Raw genomic sequence first — 14,197 nt, 5'->3', positions numbered from 1 at the left:
CTATGGTGGGTTACAGCTCCTAAAACGAGGCAGAGCAGTTCCCAACATCAGATTTAAAAAATTGTTCTGCATTCAGGACTAATGGACTTATATTTTATAATTGTGCCTACACATTGTGGATGGACAATTGATGTTGTATGGATTGTGATGATATTTTTGGAAAATATAGCAATATAAAAATTAACCCTAGCCCTGGTTGGTATAGCTCAGTGGATTGAGCACGGGCCTGTGAAGCAAAGGGTCACTGGTTTGATTCCCAGTCAGGGCACATGCCTGGGTTGCAGACCAGGTCCCCAGTATGGGACACATGAGAGGCAACCACACATTGATGTTTCTCTCCCACTCTTTCTCCTTCCCCTCTCTCTAAAAATAAATAAATAAAATACTTTTAAAAATTAACCCTAAAAAGCTACATTTTGGGGTGGATTTACCTTTGCTGAAATAAGAGAATAATGCCTTAGAATATGAAACACTATTTACATTTAGATTATAGTAAAATATAAGAAGGGAGTTACAGGAGAAAAGCAGGATTAAGAGAAAATTATTGAGTGACTTAAAATGGACATACTTTGAAATGTATTACTAGTGTGCCACAGGCAGAGGATCACAAACATTACCAGGGTGCCTATACTTCAAGAGTTCACACTCTAGTTGAGGGAGATAGAATTCACACTAAAAATAATCTGTATTATAAGCCGATTATAAATTTTTGTTTTTGAGTTGTATGGATAATGTAATAAATTTCAAAAGATAGAGGGATCACTATGAGTTTGTGGGCCTTCAGGAGGAACTGTTACTTGGAGGAAAATATCTTAATGTCAAGTCTTTCAAAGATAAAGATTATGTATAATATGTTTCCTTCATTTCTCTGATGAATTCTTTTTTTCTTTTGCCTATCCTGTGAGTAATTAATCTAAGGCAAATGGTTTGTTATTAATGCTTATTTGTTGATAATAGAGCTCTTTTTTAATTTCAGATGTTTCATACAAAACAAGAAGTCTTTTCTCATCAAGAGACACTCTGTTGACTCAGTAATTTTGTTTTATGGCCAAATGTTAACTATGAGTCTTATTAACTGAAATTTTTTCCAAATGTTTAATAAACCTGATTTTAAAAGCATTGTATTTAAGTAGTCTTTAGAGTATTCAAACCATCATTCTAATAGTAAGTTTTCTAGATTCTTAATAATGTTTTTCCTCATTAATATGTGGTAAGCTTGGGAGTGGTGCATTTGCAGAAGTCAAAGGATGGGTCAGATTCTATTTAGTGATGTATTGTTAGCAGTGGAAAAACAGTGCCAGCTGTTAACTTTGGTTCAGCAACCTCAGTTCCTGAGTTCTGGCTAAGACAATTCAGAGCCAAGTCTCAAACTGTAAGATAAAATGTATTTAGAAAGTCACAGGTGTAAAATGGCCCTTGGAGTTTAGGAGAAAGAGAGAGTGAGATACAGACATGCCTTGAAGGAAAAAAAAAGAGGGAAGAGAGGCTGGGGTGTGCTCTGGAAGAGATAGATGATAGATATAGAAATAGATATATAGATAGAGAGAGGGAGAGAGAGATGAATGAGTGCCCTGGGGAAAGAAGGGAGTGGGGTAAAGTGCTGGTGTGCTCTATTGAAACAGCCATGATGAGTACTCCATCCAGTGGGCTTTTATCTGATGTCTCAGAGGATAATCTCAATAAAATATTCATCAACTTTCTTGGTGTGTCTCCTCAGGGTCATGGTATCTACTGATTGGTTGGCACCAGAGGATAGGGTCATTACTCATTTCATCTGGTCCTGATGACAGCCATGGCATTGCTCCACCAGATTTTGCTACTTCTCTGAGCTTGGAGCTGAAACACTGCTAAGGCATAGATGTCATCTCCAAGGGTTAGTGCTTAAAAGAGAGGTTGTGCAAGGGCTTGTAGTTTTGCCTCTTGCTAAGCACTTGGGTCTGTCTGCCTTGGTGACCCTGTATACCTGGCCCATTATTCCTCTTCTGTTAATGCCTATTTAACTGCCTACTACATTAATAAAACTACGTGATTTCACATGTTGCACTAAGCTATAGTGATATTGTCCAATCTTGGAAGATGAAAAATCTAATCTAAAAAAAAAATTGCACTTGGAATGGAAGTGCTCATCATAAATAAGATTGTTTGGTTTTAAAAATAACCCATGAAGGGGTTAATAAGAAGTTTTAAATACATTCATAGTGTAAAGTGTGCTTTAAATTTAAAGAAATGAGAGAAAGGCAGTGCCTTTAAAAGGCTGAAAGTGATAAAATGACTAGAGATCATATTTAAAAAAATTTAGATGTCATAGACTACACAAACTACAAAATAAAATTTTGGGAGTTCCCTATACTAGCTTGCAGGCAACATATTTTCCTTTTTTTTTTCCTGCTATTACTCATGGAATTTTAATTAGGTTACATTTAAGTCCGTTTATTTTTTTTAATCAATTACACTTGTCCCCATTTTTCTCCATTACTCTCCCCCACCCTACCTACCCCCAACTCCCACATTCAATCATCCCCCCTTGTGGTCTTTGTCTGTGGGTCCTTTGTACATATTCCTTGGATTGACCCTTCCCCTTCTTTTCACCATTATCCTCCTCACCCCTCCCCTCTGGTTACTGTCAATTTGTTCTTTATTTCCATGTCTCTGGTTCTATTCTGCTTGCTTGTTTTGTTTTGTTAATTAGGTTACACTTATAGGTAAAATCATATGGTATTTGTCTTTTACCATCTGGCTTATTTCACTTAGCATAATGCTTTCCGGTTCCATCCATGACATTGTGAAGGGAAGGAGTTCCTTCTTTCTTTGTGCTATGTAGTATTCCATTGTGTAAATGCACCATAATTTTTGATCCACTCATTTACTGATGGGTCCTTAGGCTGTTTCCAGCACTTGGCTATTGTAAATAGTGTTGCTATGAACATTGGGTTGCATAAGTTCTTTTGAATTGATGTTCCGGGATTCTTAGGATATAATACCAGCAGGTAGAATTGAGTGATCAAAAGGCAAGGGCCAAGAGACATATGCAAAGATGCTCAACATCACTAGCCATCAGAGAGATGCAAATTAAAACCACAATGATATACCACTTCACACTGGTCAGAATGGCCACCATAAACAAATGAACAACAAGTGCTGGCAAGGCTGTGGAGAAAAGGAACCCTAGTGCACTGTTGGTGAGGGTGCAGATTGGTGCAGCCACTGTGGATAAAAGTATGGAATTTCCTCAAAAAACGTATTTTCATTTTGATGGTGTGATTTTTTTCAGTTCAGAGACCAAAAGGCAGGAGCTTATGAAAGAAGCCTTTTAGAAAGGACATCCAAACTGCAGAGTAATTGACAATTGACATCTAGGAGAGAATGTGGCAATTAAGGGATAGCTTTAGAACATGCTTTAGTCTTCCGCCAAGATGGAGGCATAGGTGGATGTGCCGTGCCTTCTCACACAACCAAGATTAGAGAAAACTAAATATTAGCAACAGAAAACACAGCCAGAACACAGAAAATTGAACTTTTCGGAAGTCCGTTAACAACAAATTCTTCAGCCTGACCGGTAAGGGGCGAAACCAGCGGCTGGCGGAGCAGGGTTGCCCAGGAGGACTCGGCCAGACACACTAAGGCCCGCGGAATCCAGGTGCAGGGTCAGACCTAGTGAGCGACCCAGCGAGCAACCAGGCGAGCGACCGCGGGGGAGACAGCCAGGCCCGGGGCTGCGTGTTGACTGACGTCGCGCATTTGTGCGAGGGTGGACAGGCGAGGGAGTGGGCGGTTGGACCGGGCCGGCAGGTCCCCACGGCAAGCCGCAGTGGAGGGCGCCGCCATTTTCCTGCTCTGACCCCACCTCCACATACAGCGTCATAACCCAGCGACTCTGAGTGGCCCAGCCCAGGTGAACCACCTAAGGCACTGCTCCTCTGCACCCAGCTGTGAGAAGCGGCAGAGGGGGTCACCATTTCCCCGCTCTGGCCACGCCCCCACATACAGTGTCACAACCCAGCGACCTGGGAATCCAAGGCCCCCCGCTTCTCACACTTAAAGGGCCCGAACAGACCAAGAATGGCGCAGGAGGATCTCAGAGCCCCAGAGCCAATAAATCTAAGCGATGAAGAAATAGCAAAACTCTCAGACGCACAGTTTAAAACATTGGTGATCAGGATCCTCACAGAACTGGTTGATTATACCGACAAATTAGACAAATATATGAAGGCAAAACTAATTGAAATGAATGGAATTGCACAGGACACCAATAGCAATGGAAAGGAAACTGGGACTCAAATCAATGGAGTGGACCAGAAGAAAGCAAATAATGGCCAAACAGAAAAGAGTCAAGAAGCAAGAATTCAAAGAAATGAGGAGAGTCTTAGGAACCTTCAGGACATCTTTAAATGCTCCAACATCCGAATTATAGGGGTACCAGAAGGGGGAAAGGCACAGCCACCAGTGGAAAACTTATTTGAACAAATAATAAAGGAGAATTTCCCCAATCTGGCAAAGGGGAAATAGACTTCCAGGAAATCCAGGAAGCTCAGAGAGTCCCAAAGAAGTTGGACCCAAGAAGGAACACACCAAGGCACATCGTAATTACATTAGCCAAGATGAAAATGAAGGAGAGAATCCTAGAAGCAGCAAGAGCTAAGGGGACAGTCACCTACAAAGGAGTCCCCATCAGACTGTCAGCAGATTTCTCAAAACAGACCTTACAGGCAAGAAGGGGCTGGAAAGAGGTATTCCAAGTAATGAAATCCAAAGACCTACAACCAAGATTGCTCTATCCAGCAAAACTTTCATTTAAAATGGAAGGACAGATAAGGTGCTTCTCAGATAAGATCAAATTCAAGGAGTTCATCATCACCAAGCCCTTATTATATGAAATGTTAAAGGGACTTATCTAAGAAAAAGAAGTTAAAGAAACATGAACAGTGAAAGGACAACAAACTCACAGTTATTAACAACCACACCTAAAACAAAAGCAAACTAAAAGGACAGCTAGATCAGGAGTGGAACCATAGAAATGAAGATCTCAAGGAGGGTTAGCAACAGGGGAGTAGGAGGAGGAGAAGGGGGGGAGAAGGTACAGAAAATAAGTAGCATAGACAGTAGATAGAAAATAGATGGGGGCAAGAATAGCATGGGAAATATAGAATCTAAAGGACTTGAGACACATGGTCATAAACTAAAGGGGGGTGATGGTGGGGATGGGGGTAGGGTGGAGGGGAATAAAGGGGGAACAGAACAACTGTAACAGCATAATCAATAAAAAAATTTAAAAAAAGAACATGCTTTAAATATAAGACAGTTGTTTTAAAATATAATAAATAATAAATAACCAACAGATTATCATCAAGATCCAAGGTTTAATTTGGATCAATCACTGTTTAATATTCTTTAGAGTGATTCTACTCTGGTCCACATTACCTATAGAGTAAGCATTAATTGGGAGCCTATTAGAAATGGAAAATCTCAGACTCCAACCAAGACCTATCCAATTAGCAACCTTCCTTTTAATAATGTCCCCAGGAGATTCATTTGTACCTTCAACTAGAAAAACACTGATATACAGCAGGTTCTCGAATAATGTCTTTTCACTATAACGTTGAGAAAAAAATTGTTTTCCATCCATGGCTACTGTCTGTGTGGAGTTTGAATGTACTCCCCATGTCTGTGTGGATTTCCTCTGGGTAGTTCAATTTCTTCCCACATCCCCAAAATATGCACGTTAGATAAATTGTTATGCCCCAGTCTGAATGTGTGTGTGTGGGAGTGCACCCTTCCATGGAAGAGCATACTGTCCAGAGTGGGTTTGCACCTTGTGCTGTGAGCTGCTGGGATAAGTTCTAGTCACCTGCCACCCTGAATTTGAATAAGTAGGTTGGAAAATAATACTTGTTTTTACTAATCTTTCTTAATTGTATATATACTCATATTTATTTCAATGTTTAATAACAGAAGTGTTTTGGATCTTTAGAAATTTGATCATGCTTTTGTTGCCAACAACATGCCATGGGAACATAACTTTTGTTTACATCAATTAGCCTATGGTAAAATTTGTTTCCTTATGTCATTTCACTTAAAGTCACACTTTCCAAGAACCTTTCGATGATGTTAAATGAGAACTTATTGTATGGCACTGTTTGAAAATGAAAAAGAGTAAATCAATAAAATGAAAAATCAAGCCTGTGGGCAGGGTAACTACAACTTTGTCATTGTTACTAATCTTATATCTAAGAGGGGAAAAACAGCTAAAACTTTAGAGCGTATGGAAAGAAAAATAATTTCCCCCTATCCTTCTAGGTTCTTGGATGAAACACCCCCTGCCCCCATAATAAAGCATTGTAACAGAGGAGAAACATAATTTTCATAATATATATACCTCTTGTATATATTGGAAAGACCCAGGAAAACTGAGTAAGTCTTCGAAATGTCCCAAGCAACCAGCTTAAATACCATCTCAAATTAAAGACAAAAGAAGGTGTTGGGGAGTGGTGGGAGTCCACTTATTGAGATTACTAGGAAAAGCACAGTAAACAAAGGTAAGGTTGTTATGCAGATTTAAGTAAGTTGTCTTCTCCACAGATAAGAATCTCTAGAATATAGTCATTCTCTTCCTGTTGCAGGGAGTGCGACACTCTTATGAATGGAGATGCCCTTATAAAAGTAAATGTTTCTTGTTAAAGAGTAAGTTCTACTTATTTTTCAGAGGTTTTCTTGTATCTGCTATTTCTTAAAAAGTAATCCTTATGCCAAGAGGCATCTTTTTGGGTGGCAAATTCTGTTTCCCTTCAGGTGTAAACTAGAATACTGTAAATGAAAATTAATTTTAGACTATAATAAAAATAAAAAGCATTTGAGTAAGCAGAGCTGTGTTACTACACTGAGGGGGTTCATTTGCCAGTGTACATCAAAGCCCAATAAAATGAAAACAGGAGTTTGCAGCAAAAAAGTAAAGTTTTTGTTTTTAAGGGAATGGCTTTGATCCCAGAGGCACAGGTGAACTGTTGCTCTAAGACCTCCACAATGTCCTCTAGGGGATAGATTATATATGAGAAAAATCTAGTTATGTTGACTAATGGAGTTTGGGTTGTGGGATCTACTAATGTTTTGGGGGTCAGGGTAAGGAGTAATTGATAATTGTATCAGGTCCTGTTGTCAGCCCTGGCATTGTTCTGGGTTTTTCTGCTTAGATGGGGCTGACACACAACTGAGGTCAAGATGTTATAACTTTGTTCTTTTGGCCAACAGAACTTAGATTTTATTCTTAAGACAGTCTGATACTGACCAGAACCTGTTGTCCTAAGGGCTTAATAATTGATGGAGTGGATCTAAAGTATGTTATATTATTATTAGACTGGAAAAATTTATCTTGAATTAAGAAAAAAGTCATATTAAATAAATGAAGTTCCTATGCAGTTACTGCTGCAATCCAGCAGACAGAGATTCAGGTAGCAACCTAAATTGGGATCCATTGAGACAAATGGGAAAACTATCTTTTATAGACAAAGTTCTAGAACAAGTTCCCAATTTTATGCAAATGAGGTTTCCAAATGTTGCAGGTCTGATTGGTTGGTGTAATTGCAAACGAGGGTACAATTTGTGTAGTTCTTATTGGATAGGGCAGGTCTTAGTTCATGCAGTAATTGACTTAGACTACATAAACAAGGTATAGTACTGAAAGCTAAGAGTTCAATTTGAGGGTGTTTCTGGTATATAGAGTACGCATAGCCCCTGTCAACAAATGGTTGCTATTTATCACAAAATTTGGGCCTTCTGTTGATTGTGAGGAGTCCCCTCTCAGCAGATAAATGTCTTCTTATAATTCACATCAAATTAACCTTTCTTCTTGGGGTTCACAATCCTTTCATATCACATGTAATCAATTATGTACTACCATTTCTCTAGGTAGAGCTAACCTTGTTGAACATTGAAGCCCCTGCAATAATATGAATTGAGATATAAAATGACTGACAATTGATCTCAAGGAGGGCTTCTTAATTTTTTTAATGTGTTGAGGAGTTTTGGAGAAGAAGAAAGAATATGGAGTGTACAGGTCAAAACTGAGCAAGGAAATGGCAGGCAACTCTATCCTCGGAGGCTCAGTAAATCTTGGGGACCTAGTATTCTAACTGCCCTGTTCAGAACATGCATAACAAGCTCTACAAATTAAAATATTTCTGGAATTCCTGCCGTAAACCTAGAAGTCCCTACCAGATCTTCCTGGACAATAGACCCTCTGCCTTGGAAAGGATTCCATCTTTGAGGTTCTGGTCATGTTCTAGTCTTTAGGTTTTATGTGCAGGAATGGTTGAAGGTTCACAAGTGTTATTTGTGAGTGGTGTTACTAATAAGTAGTGTATTCAAAGGCTTAAACTTTAGTTTCAGGTCTTGTTAGAAACAGGATAGGACCAGAATGAGCTATTTCTGCAGTTAGAGAATTGCACCAATAACCAAGTGGCACCAAATGTACAAAGATTTGGACCTTGTAAAAGGACCAGTGGAAGTAATGATTTGCTGCTGTGTAGGTTTATTAACCTTTCAATAATGTGACCTCAAATTTTCTGAAATTAAAATTTTTGAACTCTAATTTTTTAATTTTTGCATTATAATAGAGTTCCAAGCCGAATATTTCTAACTGTTTGGACATAAAGCACCTAAAGTACTAGAGTTAGAATGATAATTTATTATAATTTCTATGCTCAGAATAGTTCTAGTCTCATTCATAGTAAAAGGCAGTTATTTGAAAAAGCACTTCTGGAATGGTGGCATAAGGCACTCCATTGTCCCTCTCAGTCAGCAAAACAACTGTAACTGGTGAGAATTATTTTAAAAAACCCAAGTATTTAAAGTAGCTTAAATTAGCTGGAAATTAGCTTAAAAATCTATGGAAAGTAGAGAAACATTTATTCAAGAAAAATCCAGTAAATTTTGATAAAATTAGCTAGAGTTCATGTCAGCTGAGCAATGAATTGTTCTCCCATCTTTTCCAGCTCAGTGCAATGGAAACTCTCCTCAATGTGGGTATAGCTAATAACATAGGACTTCCTCTTTTTCCACATCAAGTTTAAGACTGTGATTTCTCCCCATGGGAAGTTGGTTCCCAGCATCTTTTGTCTTTCTTAATTCTTTTTTTGCAGAAGTTCTTTTCCAGGGCAAGAGATATCCACCAGTACCCATTCATAGAACAGAAACTCTACTCCAGGCACAGCAAGCTGAGAATACTGGGTTCCAATAACTTTCTGTATAAGGTATTACCTAGCTTTTGTGTACGGCAGAGGTACCATGTTTGGAGGAACAAACCCAGAAGACCAGTGATGCTCTTCCCTCCCCAAACCAGAGTTTTAATTCTACGAGTAAAATTCTTGCCCTCATTTCTGGACAGTAGCACAGAGATTCTGCATAGGGGCAGTTAGACCTTGAGAACTAAGAGTTCCTTAGCTTTCCCTAAATGAACTGATTTTATCTGGAATAAAAACTGAGGAAGCTCAAAGGCTAACAGTGATGTAAAAAATGCAGAATTTGCTAGTGAGCAAACATAATAGCACAAAAAGGCAGAAGAGAAGCTAAGGCTAAATAAGGGTAACATTTCTATAACTCATTGTCACTGAAAATATAAATTTGAAATAGACATGATAACATGTATGCTGAAAGCCCTAGTGTAGCCACTAAGAAAATGCATTTTAAAATATATTGAACAATTATTAAAGTAATTTAAATGCTATACTAAAAACTTTCACTTACAATTGAAGGCAATAAGAGGGAAAGAAGGACAAAAGGACATGAGTCATAGAAAAAACAAAAAAGAAAAATGTCAGTATTAAATACAATCATATTACTACTAATATAAAATATTACTGAATTAAACAATCTAATAAAAAGACTGACAATTTGAGACTGGATAAAAAAAACAAAGATCCAACTATATGCTGTCTACAGGAGACACACATTAGATTTGAGGATATTAAGTTTTAAGTGAAATGGCTAAATAATACATATACTATGCAAACATCAACCAAAGAGAGCAGAATTGGTTATGTTACAGCCAAACAGTTAATTTAATTTTAAAAATGTCACTAAGGATAAAGAAAGACATTCCATAAGGATAAAAAGGTGACTCCAACAGGAGGACATAATGATTATATCATACGCATATAACAAGACAGACCCAAAAGACATGGGTAAAAAATCTGATCCAGTAGAAGAGTGTGATAGCAACGGGCCTGGGCACCACAGAAGTCACCTACAGGAGCCGGGACACTCTCGAGGCCGCTGTGCTGCTGCCACAGTGACGGGCCTAGGCACCAGGGAGTCAGCTTGGGAGCCAAGAAACTTGCAGCTCCTGTATCACTACTGTAGCAGCTGGCCGGGGTGCTGGAGGAGTTCACAATGGGAGCCGAGACATTCATGGCCCCTGTGATGGGTCTGGGCGCCAGAGGAGTCAGCTGTGGGAGCCCGGACAATTGCGGGCCCTGTGTCGCTGCCATAGCGACGGGCCTGGGAACCGGGTAGTTGGCTACAGGAGCTGGGACACTCAACAGTGGTGGGTGACCAGTGCAGGGACCAGCACCAGAGTAGGTGGAGACAGAGTATATCAAGATACCCGAAGGAGTCTGCACCACTGAAATTCACAGGTATTATAACACAGAACTTCACACCATAAACCCAGGGAGTCAGAACAGATCAATTTTAGAAGAAGAGACTAACAAGAAGAGTCTCAAACAATGACAAGACAAAGAAACCATCCTCAAATGAAAGAAAAAGCAGAAACTTCAGAAAGAATGTTAGATGAAATAGAGACTGATCAACTATCAGATAGTGAATTCAAAGCACTGGTTATTACGAAGTTCAAAGAGCTCACAATGAGCTACCAGTAACTACAGGGGAGATACAATGATCTCTCTGCAAACTACACCAAGATGAAAAGGCAATAGAAACTATCAGCAAGGGATAAGAGGAAATGAAGAATACAATTTCTGAATTGAAGAACACAGTAGAAAGTTTCAAAAGTAGAATAGATGAGGCGGTTGATCAGATTAGCAAGTTGGAGGACAAAGAGGAAGCATCTCACAGAAAGAGCAAGAAAATGAAAAGAGGCTCAGAAAGAATGAAGAGGGATTGAGAGAAATACAAGACAATATGAAACGTAATAATATCGGAATAATAGGAATACCAGAAGGAGAAAAAGAACAACAAGGGATAGAAAACGTATTTGAAGGAGTAATGAGAGAAAATTTCCCTAATTTGATGAGAGAAACAGTCACACAAATCCAGGAATCACAGAGAGTCCCAATCAAGAGGAACCCAAGGAGGCCCACTTCAAGACACATCATCATCAAAATGGCAAAATTCCAAGATAAAGAGAGAATCTTAAAGGCAGCAAGGGAGAAAAAAGAAGTAACATACAAGGGAGCCCCAATAAGGGTAGCTACTGACTTCTCAATGGAAACACTCCAAGCAAGAAGAGAATGGCAAGAAATATTCCAAGTAATGAGAACCAGAGGCCTACAACCAAGGCTACTTTACCCAGCAAGGCTCTCAATCAAGATAGATGGCCAAATAAAGAGCTTCCAAGACAAAAGAAGCCTAAAAGAATATGCCTCCACCAAACCAGCTGTACAAGAAATACTAAAAGGACTGCTTTAAGGAAAGGAAGGAAAAGAGGGAGACAGAGAGGAACAAAGGTACAAAAATGACAATGAATAAGTACCTATCAATAATAACCTTAAATATAAATGGATTAAATGCTCCAATCAACAGACACAGGATAGCTCAATGGATAAGAAAGCATGACCCACACATATGCTGCCTACAAGAGACCCACCTCAGGACAAAAGACCATCACAGACTAAAAGTGAAAGGCTGGAAACAAGTTTTCCAAGCACACGGAAAAAAAAAAATGCTGAGGTACCAATTCTCATATGAGACAAAATACATTTCAAAAAAAGAGCCATAAAGAGAGACCCAGAAGGTCACTACATTATACTCAAGGGAAGAATCCACCAAGAAGACATTAACATCATAAATACATATGCACCAACATAAGGGCGAACAAATATATTAAGAAAATCTTAGAGGACTTCAAGAAAAATATTGACAGCAACAATTATAGTTGGGGATTTTAAAACCCCACTGACAAAAATGAACAGATCTTCCAAACAAATTATCAACAAAGATATTGTGGCATTAAACAACACCCTAGATGAAATGGACTTAACTGATATATATAGAGCCCTTCATCCCAAAGAAGCTAAATACACATTCTTTTCAATGCACATGGAACATTGTGAAAGATAGGTCACATGATAGGACCTCAAACGAGGTCCCCCCAAAAAAATCAAGAGCCTCAAACGAGCCTCCAAAATATTCAAGAAAATTGAAATCATACCAAGCATTTTCTCTGACCACAAGGGACTAAAACTGGAAACCAACACCAAAGGAAAAAACCCAAAGCACCCAAAATCATGGAGACTGAATGGAATGCTATTAAACAATGAATGGGTCAAGAATGAAATTAGGGAAGAAATCAAAACGTTTCTGGAAATAAATGAAAATGAACTCACAACAACCCAAAACTTATGGGACACAGTGAAGGCAGTCCTGAGAGGAAAGTTTATAGCAATACAGGCCTACCTGAAAAAGATAGAAACATTTCAAACAAACCACCTAACCCTTAGCCTGTAAGAACCTGAGGAACAACAACAAAGACAGCCCAGAGCAAGCAGAAGGAAGGAAATAACCAAGATTAGAGCAGAATTAAATGACATAGAAACTAAAAGCACAATTCTAAGGATCAATGAATCCAGGAGTTGGTTCTTTGAGAAGATAAACAAAATAGAGAAGCCTTTAAGTAGGCTCATCAAGAAAAGAAGAGAGAGGACACAAATAAACACAATCAGAAATGAAAGAGGTGAGATTATAACTGATACCACAGAAATACAAGGGATTGTAAGAAATTAGTGTGAAGAACTGAATGCCAAGAAATTTGAAAACTTAGGGGAAATGGACACATTTCTAGAAAAATACAATCTTCCAAACCTCAATGAAAAAGAAGCAGAAAATCTAAACACACCAAAAACAGCAGAAGAAATTGAAGCACTAATGAAAAAACACTCATCATACAAAAGCCCTGGACCAGATGGTTTCACAGGAGAATTCTACAAAGCATTTAAGGAAGAGCTAACCCCTATTATTCTCAGACTATTCCAAAAAATCCAGAAGGATAGAAAACTCCCAAATTTTTTTTTTATGAAGCCAGCATCATCCTAATTCCAAAACCAGATAGAGACACAACAAAGAAAGAAAACTTCAGGCCAATATTGCTGATGAACATAGACACTAAAATCCTCAACAAAATATTGGCAAATTTCATCCAACAATATATCAAAAAGATCATACACCATGATCAAGTGGGATTCATCCCAGGTATGCAAGGATGATTCAATATTCGCAAATCAGTAAATGTAATACATCACGTGAACAAAATGAAAGACAAAAGCACATGATCATATCAATAGATGCGGAAAAAGCTTTCGATAAGGTACAACACCCATTTATGATAAAGAAAAATTTAGCAAAGTGGGAATAGAGGGAGCATTTCTCAATATATAAAGGCCATATATGAGAGACCAACAGCCAACATCATACTCAATGGGCAAAAACTAAAAGCTTTTCCACTAAGATCACGAATAAGATAAGGATATCCACTTTTACCACTTCTATTCAATATAGTATTGGAAGTTTTAGCCACAGTGATCAGGCAAGAAAATAAAATAAAAGGCATCCAAATAGGAAAGGAGGAAACAAAACTGTCACTGTATGCAGATGACATGATAATGTACATGGAAAGTCCTATACACTCTACCCAAAAACTGCTCAGACTAATTAATGAATTTGCAAAACAGCGGGTTACAAAGTCAATATCCAGAAATCAAAGGCATTTTTGTATACCAACAATGAATCAGCAAAAGCAGAAATCAAGGAAACAATCTCATTCAATATAGCAAAAAGAAAAATAAAATATCTGGGAATAAACCTAACTAAGGAGGTAAAAGACCTGTAATCAGACCTGTAACCAGAGGGGAGAAGGAAGGGAATTTAAAGGGAAAAGGGGGGGGGATGATTTGGAGGAACAAATAGGAAGGACACAGGGATGAGAACTAAGGGGGGTGGAAAAGGGAGGGAGGTGGGGAGCAAGGGGCGGGGG

At 38.6% G+C, this 14,197-nt stretch overlaps 1 protein-coding gene across 2 annotated transcripts in view; it reads left to right on the top strand.

The window, feature by feature from the left end:
- The window catches only part of IL13RA2 (interleukin 13 receptor subunit alpha 2), a 74,897-nt gene extending 73,803 nt beyond the window's left edge, over positions 1-1,094 (top strand). For both annotated transcript variants that reach the window (XM_053657514.1, XM_053657513.1), the window contains one exon: positions 977-1,094. In XM_053657514.1, coding sequence (XP_053513489.1) covers positions 977-1,027 — 51 coding nt within the window. In that variant the 3' untranslated portion in view covers positions 1,028-1,094. The remainder of the gene's footprint in view (positions 1-976) is intronic.
- The last annotated feature ends 13,103 nt before the right edge of the window (positions 1,095-14,197 follow it).

This window comes from Artibeus jamaicensis, unplaced genomic scaffold, assembly GCF_021234435.1.
Source record: "Artibeus jamaicensis isolate MK-2021 breed Jamaican fruit bat unplaced genomic scaffold, CSHL_Jam_final scaffold_461, whole genome shotgun sequence".
NCBI classification, from domain to species: Eukaryota; Metazoa; Chordata; class Mammalia; order Chiroptera; family Phyllostomidae; genus Artibeus; species Artibeus jamaicensis.
Note: the sequence above shows the minus strand (reverse complement) of the source record. Positions and strands in the feature narration are given on the sequence as shown.